The sequence below is a fragment of the Rhinatrema bivittatum genome, chromosome 1 (genome assembly GCF_901001135.1).
Source record: "Rhinatrema bivittatum chromosome 1, aRhiBiv1.1, whole genome shotgun sequence".
NCBI classification, from domain to species: Eukaryota; Metazoa; Chordata; class Amphibia; order Gymnophiona; family Rhinatrematidae; genus Rhinatrema; species Rhinatrema bivittatum.
The window spans coordinates 681,535,194-681,556,874 of NC_042615.1; the positions used below are offsets into that span (position 1 = coordinate 681,535,194).

At 43.7% G+C, this 21,681-nt stretch overlaps 1 protein-coding gene across 12 annotated transcripts in view; it reads left to right on the forward strand.

Annotated features, from left to right (window-relative positions):
* MARVELD2 (MARVEL domain containing 2) overlaps window positions 1-21,681 on the forward strand; it is a 48,893-nt gene that overhangs the window by 10,111 nt on the left and 17,101 nt on the right. For 5 of the 12 annotated variants that reach the window (XM_029574367.1, XM_029574403.1, XM_029574349.1 and 2 more), the window contains 4 exons: window positions 7,798-7,896; window positions 8,718-9,908; window positions 12,876-12,911; window positions 21,035-21,177. In XM_029574367.1, the coding sequence (XP_029430227.1) occupies window positions 8,718-9,908; window positions 12,876-12,911; window positions 21,035-21,177 (1,370 nt within the window). In that variant the 5' untranslated portion in view covers window positions 7,798-7,896. Of the gene's footprint in view, window positions 1-7,659; window positions 7,717-7,797; window positions 7,897-8,717; window positions 9,909-12,875; window positions 12,912-21,034; window positions 21,178-21,681 lie in introns of all 12 variants that reach the window. The other 7 variants (XM_029574441.1, XM_029574358.1, XM_029574339.1 and 4 more) reach the window with 2 other exon arrangements.

Consider the following 21,681-nt stretch of genomic DNA (forward strand, 5'->3'; position numbering starts at 1 on the left):
GGAAAAAGCAAGCTTGCTTACCATAAACAGTGTTTTGCATAGATAGCAGGATGAATTAGCCATGGAATTCCCACCTGCTTCCCTGGAGAGTTGATCACATGGCTAGATTTAGTTCTAGTACTGATTGAGGAGGCTCATGAGGCAATGCCCATGTGGAAATTCCCACACATGTTCCGTAGTAACATAGTGAATGATAGCAGATAAAGACCAAAATGGTTTCCTCTACTATCTTAGAGAGATGAGCTCAGTGCCACCGGATGACATCACCCACATGTAATGGCTAATTCATCCTATCTATGGAAAACACTCTAAATAGCAAACTTGCTAATTTCACTGCAGCTAAAGACTGTGCTGGTTAAGGTGATTCATCCTGACAAATTCTACATGATCCCAGACCAGACTATAACATCTTTTTGGTATGGGATCTTATTCATCTTGATCATAGGACTGGTCTGTCAGTTGCTTTGTTGACACATGATTAGGAAAAGGTGTTTCACAAGGTGGATCAATGTTATCTTATGCCAACACTGCAGGCATTTGGATTCAACACATGTTAAATGGAGCTGCTTCAGCTTTTGTACATCTGTGTGGAGTGCCTAGTAAAGATTAACTGGTCCTTGATAGCACCACTGGCATTTAGTCAAGGAGTGCACCAAGGATGCTCCCTGTGGGGGAGCTCACCAGGCTGGTACTACAGGAACTGGACTTGCATGTGACTTCCAGCTTAAGCTGATGACATACTCCACTTGGCTTAAGACTCAGTTGATCTGGAGAGGTTGCAGGCTTGCCAGCATAATTATTCTGTGACATCCTTGGCGAATATCAACTAGGCCAAGTGTTCTATGCCTTAAAGCAATTGTTACCATTTCCAGTACCGGCAGAACTTCCTCCCGATGTCAGCGTGATTCCGGCATCCCTGTCCCCGCGACGCCAGCAGCGCGCCTTCGCCCCGCACGGGCTCGGCGTTCTCAGAGGACGTCAGAAAATCATCCCTGACGCCGGAGGCAAGTCTCGCGCCTCGTTCACGCCCCCTGACGTCAGACGCCGACCGGCTTCAGTTTGCGCGGGAAGGGATTGATATTTAAGGAGAGCTCCTTCTTTTTAACAAAAAAAAAACCTGCTCCAGCAGGGGATGTTGAAGGTCGAATAAAACCCCGAGCTAAATTCTCCTTGATGTATTGTCGTAACGCCTCGGATTCAGGCTCTGAAAGCGCATAAATTCTCCCTCTGGGCGGAATCTTTTCCGGAAGATCTATAGCGCAATCATACTGTCGGTGAGGTGGTAGATTCTCTGCTTGTTGTTTACTGAAAACATCCTCGAAGTCTTGATAGGGAGCTGGAATACTAGAGGAGAGTTGCGTGGTCTGGATGGCAGTTCTTTGAAGAGACGTTAAACAGTTCTTGAAGCAAAGGACTCCAGGAGGTAAGTTGCAATGAAGCCCAATCCAGACGGGGTTGATGAATCCTTAACCAGGGTAGGCCTAAAATGATTTGATTGACGGAAGATGGAAGTACGTATAGCTGGATGCGTTCTTGGTGCAATATTCCCGTGTTGAGTAAGATGGGTTCGGTGACGTAACAGATTCGCGTTCCTACAGAATGCCCGGACACTGAAGTGACTGAGAGAGGAATTGCTAAAGGTTCGACCGGTATCTGATATAACTTGACCAGTCTCTCCTGAATGAAATTGCCTGCCGCTCCCGAATCTATGAAGGCCTGAAATGAATGAACTTCCTCCTTTAGCCAAAGGGTAACTGGAAGTAGTAGTTGAGGAGAGGAAATGGTGGGACCCAGGGAGGCCTCTCCCACCCATCCTAGGTCCGGGAGTTTCCCGCCTTGTTGGGACATTTATTGACGAAATGCCCTGCCCCAGCACAATATAAACAGAGATTCTTGACTCTCCTTCTGTGGCGTTCTTCGGATGTTAGTCGAACCCTGTCAATCTGCATCGGTTCATCGGTCCCTCCCGAAGCTTCTGCGGCAGGTGGGACAGAAATAGGCTGCTGAAAGGTTGGAGGTAGATGAAAAGTCCTTCGGGAAGCAGCTCACTCTCGTGTTCTCTCCTGGAAGCGTAAATCTAGTCGGATAGATAAACGGATTAAGTCCTCCGAGGTTTCAGGGGGGTCTCTGCCAGCGAGTTCATCCTTAATGTTCTCCGCAAGGCCCTGTCGAAAAATTGCCAGCAAACTATCCTCTCCCCAAGCGAGTTCAGCTGCTAATGTCCGGAACTGGATGGCGTACTCTCCCACGGATCGAGAACCTTGTTTGATCTGAAGTAAATCGTTCGCTGCTGAGGTCGAACGTCAGGTTCGTCAAAAATAAGGCGGAATTCCTTTAAGAATCGATCCAGGTTAGAGAGGAGAGGATCATCTCTCTCCCAAAGGGGAGAAGCCCAAGCCAGAGCTGGTCCTTCCAACAATGAAAGAATAAATGTAGTCTTGGTTTTATTGTTGGGAAACGAAGCAGGTTATAACGAGAAGTGCATTCGACACTGGTTAATAAATCCTCTACAAAGTGTTGCAGTTCCGTTAAATCGGGGCGGAGGAGGAATCCTAATAGGAGTAGGATTCGCTGCGGTACTGGTTATGGGTATTGCCGGGGTATGGGCTAAAGCATCCATTCGGGCAACCAGGTGATCCAAGACCCCTGTGACTTGATCTAGGACCCCCTGTTGTTGCTGAATTCGATTGGCCATCCCGGGAATAGCCTGAAGTGCGGCCAAGTCGACTGGTTCCATGGCTTCGGCCAACTGTTACTGTGGTTAAGTGGAACCTGGGTCGAGACCGCTTACCTGGAGCCCGGGAAGCACAGGAACTGAAGTCACCCTCTCAGACACCAAGAAGGGACAATCCTGAGGATACGGCCTGTAGAGTAATCCAGCCGGACAGTCCAGGTCAGGGCAGGCAGCAGACAGAGATACCCAGGCAAACAAATCCAGTAGGCAGGCAGAGTAATCCAATGAGACAGTCCAGGTCAGGGCAGGCGGAAGACAGAGGAACCAAGGTAAACAAATCCAGTAGGCAGGCAGCAGGCAGAGTAATCCAATGAGACAGTCCAGGTCAGGGCAGGCAGCAGACAGAGGAACCAAGGCAAACAAATCCAGTAGGCAGGCAGCAGGCAGAGTAATCCAATAAGACAGTCCAGGTCAGGAGCTGAAGCAACAGGCACGGTAAGCAGCAAAAACACTCCCCAAACGCACTGTGGCCGAAGCGATGAGCCCAGGAAGGAGCTCTCCTTAAATATCAATCCCTTCCCGCGCAAACTGAAGCCGGTCGGCGTCTGACGTCAGGGGGCGTGTCCGAGGCGCGAGACTTGCCTCCAGCGTCAGGGATGATTTTCTGACGTCCTCGGAGAACACCGAGCCCGTGCGGGGCGAAGGCGCGCTGCTGGCGGTCACGGGGACAGGGGTGCCGGATGCGGAATCACGCTGACATCGGGAGGAAGTTCTGCCGGTACTGGAAATGGTAACAGCAATAGGACATCCACAATGAATATGCATGAGATTGCATGCACTGCCTCCATTGTATGCACATCAAATTTATCTCATAAGAAATTTCCATACTGGGTCAGACCAAGGGTCCATCAAGCCCAGCATCCTGTTTCCAACAGTGGCCAATCCAGGCCATAAGAACCTGGCAAGTACCCAAAAACTAAGTCTATTCCATGTTACCGTTGCTAGTAATAGCAGTGGCTATTTTCTAAGTCAACTTAATTAATAACAGGTGATGGACTTCTCCTCCAAGAACTTATCCAATCCTTTTTTAAACACAGCTATACTAACTGCACTAACCACATCCTCTGGCAACAAATTCCAGAGATTAATTGTGCTTTGAGTAAAAAAGAACTTTCTTGTTAATAGATATGTCCTATACCAAACCAAGCTAACAGGGGGTTTAGGTGTCCCTAATCTTTTCTGGTATTATGTTTCAGCACAGCTTTGACCTTTAATCATATGGCATCAGACCACTGAAATCAAACACTGGGCGATCATTGAGCAAGCCCAGCATCCAGCTATGCCGCTTGCAGCTATGGCGTTGCAGTCCAGGAAAACATGGAGCTGCTGGACCAATCTACTTCCTACTACCAAACATTCGATTGATCTATGGGAAAGGTGGAAGGCGTGTCTTGCAGGAATCAAGTCCTGTTACCATCTTTCGCATTTCTTTCATAATACCTCTTTTCCTATTGGCCTCGGACACAAGTCTTTTACAAGGTGGCGTAACAGGGGAATCGCCCAATTTGAACATGTTTGGGGGGGAGACGATATTCTATCGTTTGAGACTGTGAGTTTGTAGTATAATCTTCCTCCCACTAAGTATCTAGCATACTCCCAAATACGCCACTTTTGCACTTCCCAACAGTTGCTTGGGCAAGGGAAAATCTCTTTTCGAAGGGTACTGCTCTACCTTTTCTTCAATCCGGGGTTTGATTACCAAGATCTACCAATTACTAAATGCAAAACTCATTTTTACCCCCACCCACATCAAAGCTTGGACTGTAGACTTACCACAGACCTACTCCGACAATGAATGGGAACAAGTGTATCTACAACTCAGCAAAGCTTCTATTTCAGTGACACTGGTAGAAAACAGCTATATCGTTGGTACTTGACTCCGGAACGTTTAGCCAAAATAACACCCTCACAATCGGGACTGTGCTGGAGAGGATGCACCGCCACTGGTACCTATATCCACATGTGGTGGTCGGGGGATTGCGTACATCCTTTATGGCAGCAGCTTGAAATTCAGATATCCCTCATCCTTAAACAATCTATACATCTCACTTTGGACGTAGCTCTGCTTAATAACGCTGAACCAGTAGGCCAAGATATGTTACATCCCCTCCTTATTCAGGGATGTATTGCAGCTCGGATGGTAATAGCCAAAGAATGGAAGGCGCCTCGTTGTCCTTCTTTGAAAGCGGTGTTAGCACAAATGGACACTGTGTGTACAATGTACCGGATGACGGCAGAGAAACATCACACCATCCCTAAATTCTAGTCCATCTGGCAACCATATCTAGATTGGGCTGCTAGCCTTGCGGATGGAACGGTATAATACCTATGCAGCATTGATATTGGCTTCTATCCTATTATATGATGGAGAATAAGAGCGAGTGCATTGCATTAGCAATGGTCTGCTAATACCATTGGTTCCCTGGGGTATGGCTCCTTGTACATGAACAATTTATCTTGAAGGTTTCTCCTTACTAGTTCTCCATTCCAATATGATTCTCTTTCACTCAATATGGACTCTATGTGTTTAAATTTTCTCCTGTCTTGTGTACGTTTTTCATGATGTACCTATGTTATGTGCAAGATCTTATATCAAGGAGGAGGGAGGGGGGGGGAGTTAGGGTGAAGGTTAAATGGTGAAGCAGAGAATGTTATCTACTGTTGCTAGAATTGTATTTACTGCTTTCCTCTGTTTACCAATAAAAGCATTTACACACACAAAAAAAAGAACTTTCTCCGATTAGTTTTAAATGTGCCACATGCTAACTTCATGGAGTGCCCCCTAGTCTTTCTATTATGCGAAAGAGTAAATAACCGATTCACATCTACCCGTTCTAGACCTCTCATGATTTTAAACACCTCTATCATATCCCCCCTCAGCCGTCTCTTCTCCAAGCTGAAAAGTCCTAACCTCTTTAGTCTTTCCTCATAGGGGAGCTGTTCCATTCCCCTTATCATTTTGGTAGCCCTTCTCAGGGCATATTCATTGTGGATATCCTGAAAACCTGGGCTGTTTGTCGCTCTCAAGGACTGGAGTTGGCCACCCCTGGCCTATGCTATGACTGGCTGCTTTTTTTGTATATATCAGGCTTTGATGGAGATTCCTTGCAGCTGATGGCTTTTTATATCAAGAGGTTTAAGAGCCTGAGTTTGATCTCCACAATGAGCGAGATCACAGCAGCCATGAATGAAAACTTTTAATCCAAGCCTCTGCTCTTCAAATCTGAGCAGGACACAGTAAGAGACCACAGCTCATCACCCAGCCTCTGTGGATGGCAGCCCTGCTTTTCTTGACTCTTTTGGGGGGAGAGGAGGTTCGTAAGGAGCAGAACATGGGCCCAGAATTCCCAACGGGAGTGACTCCAAGTCCAAACCCCTTGACTGTGTGTGCATAATGAGGGTTTCCCTGATGTAGCAGTCAGCCCATATGATGTCATGGAGGGAGATGGCCGAGGAGAAATAGGAATTAACTCCCACATCTGAAATATGAAACTGATGTAAAGTAGCCACCAGGCAATCAATGCAGAACTTGGTTCTCCAGAGTTTTGTGGCTTATTTGATGGCTTTGAGCACCATTTTGTTTAGCATGTTGTTCGTGAACACTCTCTTCACTTATAGAAGAAGTTGTGATTTTGGAAACTGTGCTTTATTAATCTGCCCTTTTATATATACTTTCTGATGTGGTACTTTTAACTCAGTCCAGTGATATTGTGGTGATGAAAGTAGGTTTCTAATGTTGCTGCAGGACTGACTTCTATGCAGTAAGTTCCTGCTGTTGCAGGGCCACATTCAAAATCTGTAGTAGACCCGAGTTTTATAATGTTTTCCAAACAGTCTTCTGGGTTAGATGATTAAAATGATTAAAATGTTCACTTACAGTAATATCATAAACGTGCCATATCTACAGCAGGCCCCATTCAATGGAATGCGCTCCCACCAGACATTCGGCTTGAGTTCTGCCACTCTTCATTCAAAAAAAAACTTAAAACCTGGCTCTTTAGCCAAGCTTTTCCAGGACCATGATCATCATTTTTTCCCCTCCAACCAGCAAGAACATATCTTCTTCACAAACTCCCATTTTCCATACCACTACCTACTTCGGTATCTAATCTCTTGCTGCAGGACACTTGAGACTTTCTCACTTATACGTTATAATTTTTATGCTCAATAAGACCTGTCAACTTAATTGTTTAAGTCTTTTTTTTTTTTTTTTTTTTTCCTCCTCTATCTTTTGGTCATCAATGTTACAACGTTATTGTTAAATTTTGAACTTATGTACACTGTTCCAAGTTTCATAACCTTGTTCTATGTAATGCCTTTTGGCAATTTTCATGTTCTGTTTCAATGTAAACCGATGTGATCTTTATTTCATATAGGAACACCGGTATATAAAAATCTAAAAATAAATAAATAAATATTTTAAAAAGCTGCTGGATCAGTTTTTACTCCACTGTAGTGTTAGACAATAACAGTACATTTTCATGTATTATATTTTAGGTTACAGTCTTGATTTGTTTCTGTGAATATGCACATCTGTAAAGTTTTGCTCTTGACCAGAGTCCACAGACTTTGGCTCCTTCTGGAACTCTTAAGTTCAACCAATGGGTCACTGAGACTTTCCCTCCTCTGGCTAAGAATAATTTTACCACAATATCCCCAGCCCTGTTCAGCCCAGGGAGCAGAAGCCAGGCCCTGGAATTAAATCCAGATCTTCCACTGAGCTACTGGGCTGGCCTGGCTTTCTGATGATTAAATCTTTAATTGTGAAATCTTGAGTGACTTTTGCAGGCTCTGTAGGCACAAGGCACATTGAAACTGGTGGCTAGGGCTAACAAGAAAAAGCAAAGAGTAGATTCTGCTATTGATGGGGAAATAAATTGTTGTTATGCTGGCTTTTCAGTGTAGTTTTAACTCGTGTTTTCTAGTAACCAAGATGATGCATAGGAGAGCAGTTATCCTCCCTCAAAATGCCTTGAACTGCAGTAAGTTCTATGGATTCTCTTCTATTCTGAGCACAGATCTTGTGTTTTTGTTTTGTGTTTGTTTTTTTTTTGCATTGGCAGGCCTTGGCAGAAGTTTTCCGTACAAGACAACCTTTTCAGAACAACATGACTTGCCTACCGACTTCTATTATCTGATTTCTCAAGGCTGGGATTTTGAAAGTGGGTAAAGTGCTTGGACGTATGGATGAATCAATTTTGAACTCTGGAATTAAAAATCAAATTGGGAATGGGAACCCGTGCTGTTTCTTTCAAGTGTGACATCAGCCTGGGGGTTTCGATTAGGGTCAGCACAGCTTCAGAAAAAATAAAAAAAAATCATTGAGAAGAAAACCTTTGAGCTATCTCTGAGGTCACTTTGCAATCTGCATGTTTACAATCACTTTTTACAATATTTCTGGGTTTCTCTGGCATAAGCTATACAAATCAGAATGAAAACGGGAATCTTAATCGTTTGCCAGCTGAATTAGCTTCCTGTTGATTGTAAATAATGACACAACTTTAATTGGAATTTATTTAAATTTGATTGCAATCCTCTTTGAGACTAGCTTGGAAAAGGTGGAATATCAAATGCTTTATAAATAAAGAAATCTAAAGATGTTGCTAATGATGATTTTAACATAGCAACTTTGAAAGAGGCTTTTGACACTGCAGTTTTGCAGAGAAATCATAACTCTTAATTCTGTTCGGAAAACTGCAAGCTTTGTTTTGGGAAGTAGAAAGAACTACTGTGTGGTTGGTGCTGAAAGATGCAACCAGAAAGTTGTGTGGGCCTTAACTAGTTAAGAAAATTCTGTTTTCTCTAATGCTGAAAAAAGAATTCTCATGCTAGCTCCAAAAAGAGAGAGAGCTTTTTGGATATATATACCCATCACAGACTGGCAATTTTGTTTCCTATAAGCAAAACTTGAGGAGTGTTTGGAATTGCTAAGAGATCTAATAAGCTGCTATTCTTTTTTTTTTTTTTTTTTTTTCTTGGATAGATGTCTGGAGGTGGTTCATCAGGGCGGGGGTCAAGGGCAGCACGGCAACAGCAAAGACCTGCCCAGTATGACGAGGTTCCTGTGGATTCTTCCATTCCGGAGGAGACGGGACGGACTCTTCAGAGTCTGAAAGACTGCGAGCTGGCTGGAAGTGGGGACCCGTTGCCGCCACCACCCCTGCCACTGCAGCCTCCATTCGGCCATGACTTTTATCCCAGCGATGGTGAGGAGCCCGCCACAGCTCTTGACCTCAGACCGGTAAGGCGATTTATTCCCGATTCCTGGAAGAACTTCTTCAAGGGAAAAAGAGAGGAACAGTGGGACAGGCCCATGTCGGACATAAATTACATTTCTGACGGTGTCGAGTGTTCTCCGCCTCCCTCTCCAGGGCATGCTGTTCCATTACAGAAAGGACAGGGTTCCACCCAAGACCAAAGGTCAGCGCCAAGTTCCTACAAGGATCCGTACGGTGGGTCCGGAGGGAGCTACAATTCACGGAAAGAAACCGAAGCCATGCTTCCTGAAGACTCTTTAGGATCTCTTGGACATCATGCTCAGACGGTGAAAACCTACAGTGAGCGAGTAGAAGAATACAATATGAGATACTCCTACATGAAGTCCTGGGCAGGCTTGCTAAGAATTCTGTGCATAGTGGAGCTGCTTTTGGGTGCAGCAGTTTTTGCCTGTGTTACCACTTACATCCATAAAGACAATGAATGGTACAACATGTATGGATATTCACAACCGTATAGTTATGGAGCCAACAGCATGTACGGCGGATACTATTATAGTGGACCTAAAACGCCATTTGTATTGGTGATCGCTGGGTTGGCCTGGGTAGTGACTGTGATTCTCCTTGTCCTTGGCATGTCCATGTACTATCGGACTATCCTTCTAGACTCCAGCTGGTGGCCTTTAACGGAATTTGGCATAAATCTGGCATTATTCATTTTGTACTTGGCTGCTGCCATAGTCTATGTAAATGATGCAAACCGAGGTGGCCTCTGCTACTACCCGTTATTTAATACACCTCTGAATGCATCCTTTTGCCGCATTGAAGGTGGACAGACAGCTGCTATTATCTTTTTGTTTGTCTTAATGATTGTGTATCTCATTAGTGCCATCGTTAGCTTAAAGCTGTGGCGACACGAAGGAGCACGGAAGCAGCGAGAGTTCATGGAGCAGCACAAGGTAAGGAATATAATGTCATGGTCACGCAAAGCCTCTAATCAAAGAACTTGAGCCACCTGCCAGTTCAAAAAGGACGGTTTCCCTAAATCCAGCAAGGACTGTCTGGTTGGGCGTTGCGTTGGGATTCAGTTGTTGGTTCTCTGTGTAATCTGTGGGAATTAAGTAGAGTGGTTGCTTTGCCGCCTCTGAGGGTTGAGCTCATCGTGCATTGACCCTTTGCAGTGCTGGCCCAGCCACAAAGAGAAAATTTAGCTACTTTTGTTTGTGGTGTAAACACAAGTACCTGTTTGTTTATTTTTTGTTTTTTTTTTTGAGGGGGGGGGTGTATTATTCTTTTAAATCTGGTGTTTTATTACCAGAATGATCTGTACCCCTTGTAGTTTAAAGCCACTGCTGTGGAGCCTAGCAAAGACACTGAACTCTTGACCTTTATTGAGCACTCACGGTTCGTGCTTTTGTGGGTGCTTTTTTAAAAAATTGTATTCCTGGGTTCAGAGTAGGTTTCATACTGCCCTTCTTTGTACCAATTGCTAGATTAAAGCTGTGATATGGTCTGAATTGTATGCCCATGCCCCTCTCAACCAAAATCTGCAGGATTTTGTTTTTCAAATTCCTGTGTTAGCTATCGGATACCAGATATCCGTATCAGCTAGGTAAGTTGCTGGGCACATCTGCCACCAATGTGCCCAAACATATTGCATGTTCTTCACTTTCTCTTTCCTATCACTACCTCACTAGGAAGTATATGTTCTAGAGATAACTTTCTTATAGGTACTGTGGGTATGTGTGTGTGTGTGTGTGTAGATATTTATGTGTATATACCAACAATTCTGCATGGGAAAAAGAAATGTTGTAAATCTTAAATTAGTTGCTGCTTCTACATCAAAGAACAACATCGAATTACAAATGATAGAACCTAACTCTAAAAGAAACTGCTCCTTCTGTTCCAGGGGCTATAGTGGTAGTTTAAAGAGAGGTGCTATAGAAACACACCTCTTTTTAACATAAAGGCCTGGAAGTGAGTGGAGTTCTGATACTTCTGCAAAGTGCTTGGTTATGTTTTCTATTTCTGTTGTTGAAATTACTAAAGCAGAAAAAAAATAAAGGGATGAGTGTGAAATTTTGACCTCAGTGGTAACCTCTAAAAGGAAATGCTTATTTAATGCACACTCTGGGGTAGATTTTCAGACCGCGCGAATAGGCGTACTTTTGCTGGCGCATCAGGCACAAGCAAAAGTACGCGGGATTTTAGTAGATACGCGCGTATCCGCTAAAATCCTGGATCGGCGCGCGCAAGGCTATCTATTCTGTATAGCTGGCGCGCGCCAAGCCGCGCAGCCTACCCCCATTCCCTCCGAGGCCGCTCCAATTTCGGAGCGGCCTCGGAGGGAATCCTCTAACGCCCTCCCCTCACCTTCCCCTCACCTTCCTCTACCTAACCCACCCGCCCGGCCCTGTCTAAACCCCCTCCTTACCTTTGTCGGGGGATTTACGCCTCCCAGAGGGAGGCGTAAATCCCCGCGCGCCAGCGGGCCGCTAGAGCGCAGGGACGAGACCGGTCCGGAGGGCGCGGCCACGCCCCGGACCGCCCCAGGCTGTAACCACGCCCCCGGGCCCAACCCCAAAACGCTGCCGACACGCCCCCTAAACGCCGCGCGGCTCGGGCACACCCCCCTCGCCAAACCCTGGGACTTATGCGAGTCCCGGGGTCTGCGTGCGCCGGTGCGCCTATTGAACATAGGCGCACCGGCACGCAGGGCCCTGCTCGCCTAAATCCACCCGGATTTGGGCGGATTTAGGCGAGCAGGGCTCTTAAAATCTGCCCCTCTATGTACTCCAAAGCTTATAAAACTACCAAAACCCAGTCAAGTTCAAGCCTGCTGTCATTGTAACTGGGATGGGATGCCCTAAACTGAAATGGGCTTCTCCAGAATGCAGAATGATCACACAGAACCCCTACAAAACCTTTTATTTATTTATTTTTGATGGCTCAGATGAGGGTAGCTTGCAAGAAACCACAGAAGCAAAAATCTGCAAAGCTGAGGTCTCGAAGCCAAGTGGGACAGGCTGAGCCGGTCCTGGTGTCATCCCGGGACGTGCATACACTGGCAGTGGTTTTTTTTTCTTGAGGAATAGCAAGATTCCCAACTTCAAATTTAGGATAGGGCAGAACCAGAACTGGCTAATCCTGTCCTTGATAACCCCAAGAGAGAGTGTTATGTTTCCTGATTGGTGCTTATAGCAAAGCAATTTATTAGGTTCCTTAGAGTCTTGCTCATAAAGGATTTCTACTCAGTTAGTGTAAGGAAAATTATAGGCTGCACTGTACAAAATTAGTAATTTATGCTCGGGGGGGGGGGGGGGAGGTTTTATATGCCTAATATTTAGTGCTTAGTATTGCTGCATGCCCAAGAAGACGACATTGCTAATTTGGGCCTGAGAAGAGTCTCAGTATGACTGGGCCGGAGCTTCAGGGGCAGCACTGTGACCCAGGACTGCCTCCTGCTGGCACTCTTCATAGAAGTGGTGTAACATGGTAGGGGAAGGGTGGCTGGCTGGATGATGGGGAGAGGCTGCAGAGAGTGGGGAAGCAAGGAAAGAGCAAAAAAAAGCAAAAGAAACAAATTCCCTGGCTTCTACCATCCAAGAGTTCACACACCTTTTTTTTTTTTTTTTTTTGGGCAAGTGATTTCTGTTGTACACTTGCCCGTTGGCATCAGGCATGGTATGACTCAGCTGGCTATTGAATCATAGCTTTCCAGAGAAGGGGCAGCAAGCAATGTGCACTTTCCGTTCTATAATCTGCTCTTGATATTTATTTAGGTGGGAAGGGGCAACCCGTGCATACATTTAAAGTTTAGAAGGCACCATATTTTGAATAATTTTGAGGTGATTTCAGGATTGTATGCACAGTACTTTAAGGAAAAAGATTTAAAATCTACTTAATTTTATTATTTCTCTTTTTAGATTACTTCAGGACAGAATTCTTCACCAAAGCTGATGGTAAGATGACATTTTCTTTTTTGTTTTTACTTTGGGGAGGCTTTTTCTCTGTGTGTGTGTGTACGCATCAGGAAGGAGGGCTAAGTACAATCTATTCATAGTCTTCAGTAAGGACCAGTGTTTGGAAAAATGAATACAGCTTGCGTAAAACCATTATGCTGTGTTTGTATGACAACACAAGACAGAGACAAAGATCCAATAGTCTTATAAGTTGGCTCATGATTCACTTTATTTCATAAGGTGAAGGTTAGTGTAGTGTATTAGAGCTCTATCTGGCTCTCCAATGGTACGTTCCTGGTCACTGGTAAATGTTCCATTATTGCTGCTCAGCCTTGGTGCATTACCTGTTGCAGCTATATTGAATATATGCTATAAAGAAACACACATTGAGGTTCTCAATCTTTGTAAGTGCTCTAGCTTCCCTTTCCTGTTGGAGCTGCACAGCTGATGTCTTTTCATTAACAGCTGGAGTGATGAGAGTTGGCACATGACTGGTGCTAAGAATGCATGTCTTGCCCCTCCCTAGGTTATGTGGGAGTTTCCAGTTCTAGTCTTCGTCCCTTCTGAATGCAGGCTCCTGAGTCCTAGAGATTGCATCCTAGTTTTCATCACTAATGGCCTTGCTTTTCATTCGTTTCTTGTCCATGAGATTTGAATTTTACGCCTTTCCACTGTTTTCTTGCTTTTTGGACAGGTTTAAAACAAAAAAAAAAAAGTCAGTCACTCAGTTTTAAATCTATCTTAGTCTTTAGCATTTGAAAACTAAGGTGCTTATAAAATTTTGGAAGACTTCATTTCAGTTAACTTTTTGTGTTTGCTGTTTTTGTAAATGCTTGCTCACGCGGTTTTCATCAAACTTAAGTGAGGCCAATGGTAATTTTCTACCCCTCTGGGTAATCCAGCCAATCCTTTTGCTCCCATGTCTCTAGGAACTAACACCAAAGCAGCCTTAATAATAATTGAGGATCCGTTTTGAATGTGACTTGTCAGAGCACATCTTGAGTTTCTTCAGTTTGTAGCCATGTCTTTTTTTGCATTGTGGAATGTAAGTTGGCACTGGTGAACAGCAAGGATATGAGGTGGAGTGGTCCAGGGATGCTGTAAATTGTTTTGCAAAAACTGAGACAGAAATATTACAGGCAGCTTCAGATTTTAGTGGATCTGAGATGTATGAGAACAGTAATGGTATATTTTAAAACACATTTATGGCCTTTAAGGATATTTGAAGCTACTGCAACATCTACTCTTGCAGATTCTTATTGCTGCCAGATGTTCATTAGCAGCTGTCTGGAAAAAAATCTATTACTCTCCATATACTTGCAGATAACTGTTTTTAAATCCCCTGCGCGAGGAAAACGGGGGTTATGTGCGTGGCTGGGCCTTGTGTGCATTTTAGAAGAGGCCCAGCCGCGGGCGTAACCTTCGTTACGCGCACAAGAGCCAGGCCTCTATCGAGGAGCAATCCCATGGACGGGGAGGAGCTGGAGGCCGCTGTGCCGGCAGGATGCAGGCGTAACTTCCGAAATAAAATAACAAAGGGTAGGGCCTTCAAAGGGGTTGGGGAAGAGGGAGGGATGGTAGGTAGGGGGTTAGGAAAGTTCCCTCCCAGTCCACTCCAATCTCGTTGCCACGTGTAAACTGGGCAATTCTCCCCCCCGCCGGCCCAGATTTTATAACGTGCGGGCGCAGGTTATAAAATCGTGCGTCCATGTGCATGCACTGGGTAGTGCGTGTATTTTTTTTTTAAATCTATCCTTTGGTGTGCCAATGGTTTGCGGCTATCCATTGGGGAAATTCACTGCGATTTAAGAAGGATGCTCTTTCAGAGTTTCACATTTGGGGACCTTTTATAAGTCCTGGTTAGAAAAGCATTAGACTTGCGTGGGATCTACAATTGCAAGTTTGTTCTGCTTGGTGTTGCCACTTGTTTCTTTTGTTCTGATGGGGGGTGGAAAGTATTACTGTAACTGGGCATTGAGTTGCTGAGAATTTTGCTTTGCATTTGTAATGCCTTCTTGTTCACCAATTTAAATTATAACACAAATTTAAAAATCAGAAAAAATAAAGAAAAGTTCCTTTATGGGGGCAAGTAAAGCCGTATTGACTATTTTAGCTCTGTCTCTAGTAGGCACAGCTGCTTTTGAAGGCGGCTTGAGACAGATCTGAGAGCCGCAATAGGGTTTCTTTTCTGTGAGTTACTCATAAGCCCTGATTTCCTGGATAAATAATATCCAAGGCAAATGTTAGGATAAAATATTTTATATGTTCTACTTTCTAAAAAATTTTTTTAGCAACATTTATTCTTTGATTTCATTTTTATTTAAATATGTACTATTGCTGTTTTCAGATTTTTAGCGAGTGAGGAGATATTTGTCCCTTTATATTAAGCCACTGCTTTTGTCATGCAAGAGATTGCATTTTATGACAAGGCACAAACGGAGTTTACATAGTCCAGTGCTTAGACTTGCAGAGGCTGGAAGGATGTCCTTGCACTCCTTGGCCATAAACTACAGAGCCTTCAGCATGTGCCTTAGGGAGTTGCATCCTTGTCTATCAGATGTCATAACACACGTTTCTTTGAAGAACACTTTTTTTTTTCTTCTTTTCAATCTTTCAAAAGACATCTTTCACGTTCTCAAAAAAAGTATCCCTAATGTCCTGGTTTGGTAAAATGAGAGTGGTTGTTTTGTCTTCATCCTTGGTGCAGCAAGAAAGAGATTTGAAAACTGAAACAGCGAGGTCGTTGGACCTGTTCAGCTCCAGTGACTGTAAAGCTGTAAACAGATTTGTTGTGACATGCATCAGAGCTTCAATTCCTTCAAATCGGTATCAAAACAAATGCAAGCAAAGACTGAAATTGTCAAAATTAAAAAAAACAATCAAAAAACCCTGCTAAAATAAAACTTTTCAAAATTTTGTTGTACCATCATACCGACCCCCGACTATGTCCCTGTTAGAAAACCAATTTGCTGGTAAACCCATTTCGAAATCCCACACCTCAGTAGTGGAGCTTGTGCCATTGGCTCATCCAGTCCTTCAGTAGGTGGATGCCATGAATTGCTATATTAGCAACATCTGCTGGGTGGAATCTAAAAACATGAAGCTTTTTCTCACATGTGACCCTGTCAGTAGTGTCAAGCAGGGCTGTTGAGACTCGTTAAATGACGTGTTGGAAAGCTGCATTTGTGTAGAGTGTGTTTATGTAGCTCTCAACTGTGAAGTTTAAAGGCGTGCTGATTGGTTTTGCATGTGAATGATTTCAGCAGAAGCAGAACAGTGCTCGTAGATGACATTTTGTTGAATTATTGGTGTTAGTCCTGCATGGGTGGCGTGAGACCAGTAAATCAACCCCTATGAACCCAGGTCTCGAGGTGTGCATGGCTTCCCCATGTATTTGCTTTCATAGCTGCTGTCAGATCTCGTGCAGGATGTACTTGCGAGGTCTCTAAGGTCAGGTGGGTGCTATTTCTAGGCATTGACCAGGATATACTGGATAACAGACACACAGGTTAGCTTTGATCTTGGCAATAGGGGAACGACTAGTTCTAGTTGCAAACTAAGGTGGGTAGGTGCAGGGGGAAGGTAAGGCTGCAGACAGGCAGATCAAGTCCAGAGTCAGAAAGCAGGAAGAAGTTGGCAATCTTCAAGTTGCTGGGAACAGCCTCCTTGTTTCTAACAACCCTTTTTTTTACTGCTCCTGCAATCAGTCCATTTTGCTGGGAGGATCTGGTTTCAGAGATTTATTTTTTTAATCCATTCCTCCTAGGGCTTTGGTCTCTGCCTGTGTGTTCTTATGTTAGTCCAGGTTATCTGACCTCTTACCTAAGCCATTCCTGGTTCCAACACCCTGGAGACCAGACCTTGTGGTTAGGAAAGATGAGGGTAACCCTTCTCCCCCACCCCCCACATGCCCTCCGATTCCTTCTTGCTCTCCAGGTAAAAAGCTTTTTGATAACTTATCTAACCTGAGCTGAGTGGAGAATTTAGTAAATCAAAACTGTTTGGTTCTTATTTCATACTGAGATATGTGTGGAAAATGCAGTTTATAGTAGTGTGTTATATAAAGCTGAGGCACCCTTGAGACCTTCAGCTGCAAAGAGGGAGAACGTGTTGCTTCTTATCTGTTTCATTGTGACTGATTTAGCTTGTAGATAAATGTCGAATGGATGAAAACTGCTAAGCAGTGGGAGTCCCAGTAAATATTCTAAATCTTGAAATGTTTGTTCCATGCTGCTAAATAGAAGACTCTAGTTTAGACTTTTCTGCCCAGCAGCCCTGTCTGGCTCTGCAAAAATTCTTTTTACCCCCATGTTTTAGAGCAACAGTGCGTCCAAGAAACACGTCTACTAGAAGACTAACACTTTCCGAGGGTTGAATGGTATATGGGGGGGAGTCCCCTCCAGTTTCTTGCTCTTTCACCCTTCTGGCCCTCCTTTGCATGTATTGGAGCTTTTAATTCCCTTCTCCATTCTTCATCTCTCTTCAAGCTCTCTGAATTTTTCTCTCCTCCTCCATCCAGTAGTGGCAGAGAGGCACTGCTTAAATGTCGACTCTCCCCTGGCACATACTGGTTCCGGCAGGTTTCGTGATTAACCATGGTCTTGCCTCATGCTCAAGCAGCAAAGGGGGCTTGCGTGTTGAAACGACATCCTCTTTCCTGTTGGTGAGAAGCCGAAGAGTGCCGAGTAGGTTGGCGGGATGGGGAGTCGGGGTAGGGAATGCAGAATTGACCTGCTGGGGGGAGGGGGCAGGGACAAGTGCCGGTGTACTGAACTGCTCCACTTCCAGCTCAGATTCTTGGAATAAGTTCTCCTTGCCGAAAAGGTAATTTCTGCATTGTGTTTCCCCCCCTTTATTAAACTAAGACCATTTTGGTTGTCCTGCTTGGACATGCTCGGCTTTCTTTTTCTACTCAGGTTTTCTGTAATTTCCCCATACCTCTGTCCTCCTCATTGTAAGGCTGATGATGTTTTCACATCGTAAAAGGAGAAATTGGAGAGCTGTACTAATTCTGAGAGACTTGGTAATAAAAGAATTGGTCATAGTATTGTACTGACCTGAGTACAAGATGAATCCGTTTTTTATATGCAGATCAGTACAGTAGCACTTGCAGCACTTTCCTTACCTGCCTCCCGAGCCCCTACTTCTGTTGCACTGGCTATACCCCAATTTTCAACTAAGTCCCAGTAGTAAGTGACCCCCCCTGAGAGTGAGGGGCACTAATCTAGCCTAGGACATGGTGCAGTGGAGCCTGGGATTCACAGATCTAGTTCAAGGCTCAGAGTGGCAGAGGTGGCTGGGCTTGTGAGAGACACGTGCAGCTGAGGCAGAGGCAGCCCCAAAAGTGGCAGGGTTCAGATTATCAGGTCCCCTGCAACTGGTCAACCGTGCTGTGAGCACTGTCACTCTTTGTGGTTGGGGGCTCCCATGCTGGTAAGTTAGTTGAATTATAAGATGAGGTTTTTTCACATGCACAACAGAGAAGAAACTCAAAACCTCTTATAATTTGGCCAATATAGTACTACTCGAGGTAAAACATCACTGACTGCCTCACGCAAATTTAGTAAAGTTTAATTTTCTGTGAGACTGCTGCTTTAATAAAACAAAAGAAGCTTACCTTCCTGAACTCTGATTTACTTATTGACACATTCTGTCTTCAAAATGACTGCAACTAGACCAAATATATTTCAGCTGCATATTTTTTTTTGCTGTGACTGGTGGCTTTTCTCCTATCCCTTTGGGGAAGAACGAGCCATTAATTTGATTCAGAAGGGGAAATAACCCTGGGGCACCCACTATGCTTAAAATGCAAAAAAAGAAATGAAAATTCAGCTAAAACAGGAGAAAAGGATGAACTGCTCCTTTAGATCCAGAGCGTACATCCTGAAGTACAAGGCCCTTCTAATCCTGATAGCTCCAGCATGGCCCAGAAGTCTCTAGTTTGCATATCTCGTTCAGCTCTCTAGCCATCCTCTGATTCCTCTTGGGTCAGATCCATACTTAATAACTCCAGAAGAGGGATGTCTGGTTTACCCAAATCTTTTCTCCCTCAATCTGGTGGGTTGGATGTTGAATGCTCAATGAGAAGTTGAGGGCCTGAAAACTATCAACCAGAAAAGGTTTGCTACATGGTGTTGACATAACTGCATGGATAATGAAGCACCTGGAAATTAGGCTTGGGGATTTTGTTTTTAATAGTAAGTGAGGCATGCAATTGGGGGGTACTTTTAGACTCTAGATTGTCAATGAAGCCACATTTTAGAATGATTGCTAAATCTGTGTGAGTGTGTGTGTTAAATTAAAAATTCTGTCAAATAATTGTTACCTAAATCTTATTTCCAAATCGTGGTTCAGTCATTAGTTCATAGCAGAATTGGCTACTGTAATGCTCTGTATATGGGATTGCATAAGAAATTAAGTGTACTTGAACTAGTACAGCGCACAGCAGCTCGGGTACTCACTGGTTTACAATATTATGTATTGTGTTACTGCCTTTGCTGGAAAGGATACATTTTAAAGTGATAACCTTGATTTTTAAAGCAACAAATGTAGAAGGTTTTCTGTTGACTGAATTAGTTACAAAATATAGTTGTTCTCTCCGTTCTGTGGATCAGAATTTTTTGGATGTTCCTAGTTTAAAAGAAACTAGGAAAAAAAAGCATTTTCAGTTGCAGGGCCATCTAGTTTAGAATACACTGGATGCTCATCTTAGGGATGAAGCGTATAAGTTCTTTTGTGTTTTGTTAGAAAGCAGCTTAAAGTAGTGATTTTTAAGCAGGTTTTTAAGACTGTTTGAATATTTGATTTTTAACTGATAATATATTGCTGTGTTAATGTATTTTAAAATATTTGTGCATTTTTGTGTTTTAATGATCATTATATGGGGTGTGTGTGGCTTTTTTCTTTTTTATGTGTGTGAACTGCACTGATTGATGTACTTTGGATATTGCAGAATACAAGTGCATTAAGTAAATAAATACTAAACTGCCAGTTCTAAAATCTCCTGCCCCATTGAGGTTTGAACATGGTCCTGGCACAACTGATGAAGCCGCCCTTTGAACCATTGGAGATGGCTTCTGTCAAGTTTCTAACATGGAAATTGATATTCCTGGTAGCAATAACCTGAGACAGAAGAGTCTGCAATCTTCAGACTTTAGTTCAGTATCTTCCTTGAATACAATTCTTCCACAATAGAATGGTGCTCTGCACCACCCAAAGATTTTCTACCAAAGGTTGTGTCCGTGTTCCATATTAATCAACCCATCGTGCTACCCACATCCTTCATGAGGCCTCATGCACAAGAAGGTGGGGGGAAAACCCTTCATACCTCAAACTATAAAATAGCCAAACCTTTTTATGTATTTATTTAACTACAAAAGAACGCGGTCTCCTTCTCAAGCTTTTCCCAACAAAGTAAACATAGCAATGACCAAATGTGTATTGTCCAACTGGCTAGCAGACTGCATTGAACACTGCTATAAGTTAGCAGGCATTCAAATTGTAGATGCCATCAAGGCATATCAGTTTAGAGCCATGGCAGCATCACTAGCTCACCTGCAAGCTGTGCCTCAGACATTTGCAAAACTACAGCTTGGTCATCGGTTCACTCCTTTACATCTCATTACTGTCTGAGATGTAAAGGAGTGAATTTACTATCACTCTGTCAAAGACAGACAGTAAATTCGAACAAGCAGTTTTGCGTAACCTGTTCACCCAGTAGTGTAAACTCGCCATGGTGGTATTGGGTTGCCTATTAACTAAATACTCCACTGCAACCCTCAGCTTGGGACTCCTCACATGTTATGCTAATTTAGCCCTGCTTATCAACCAGAAAAAGCAAATTTGCTTACCATAATAGTGTTCTCCATAGGATGAATTAGCCATACAAAATTCCCACCTGCATCCCCATTCCAGCAGGCCGCTCATGCTTTTGGCCAAATTCGTACACGGATGGTCATTCCAGGAGACTGGTGCCAAGAAAACTATTAAGCAAACCTCCTTTTGTGTTATGCTGAAATGTATGATTCTCACACTTAAGTTAATTCAGTCCAGCAAGCTTTTTAAAATGTTGTTTGTAATTTGTACTATGTTCTCATCTAATTGTCTCTTTTTTATTTATTTAGTACAAAGTGGCTTTAGGTAATGATGCATCAAGAGAAGTCAGCTCTAAAGAATTCAAGCATGTACAGCTAAAGCCGGAACTTCTTAGTGGACCCATTCCAGCAGGGCACATCCCCAAGCCCATAGTGATGCCAGACTATATTGCGTGAGTACAGATGTAGGAAAAGGAGTCCTGTGCACTACTTTTTCCTGAGGTAATGTCACATTTTTCCATGGAAAGTGGATGTGAATCTATATTGGGAGAGGTAACTTCAGTGATGAGGCCTTGTGTTTTCATCAGCAGAAACACCAGCACAATTTTCACTTACAACAATGAGAGAAGATGTTTGTAAATGTACTAATACCCTAGGATGACGATTCAGTTTATACCTTGGTAAGATTTCCTATGGGGTAGAAGGTACTTAAAAAATCATTCCTGGAATATGCAGTTACATTATCTGCTTTTCAACATGTCAAAGCAATTTATATGCAAGTACTATCCCCAGAGGGCTTCCAATCTGTTTGTACCTGAGGCAGTGGAGGGTAGAGTGACATGCCCAAAATCACAAGGAGTGGCAGTGGCATTTGAACCCTGAATCGTAGCCACTACGCTAACCACTAGGCTACTCCTTCACTCCGCTAGTGCACTCTTATAAAATGCATCTCAGAA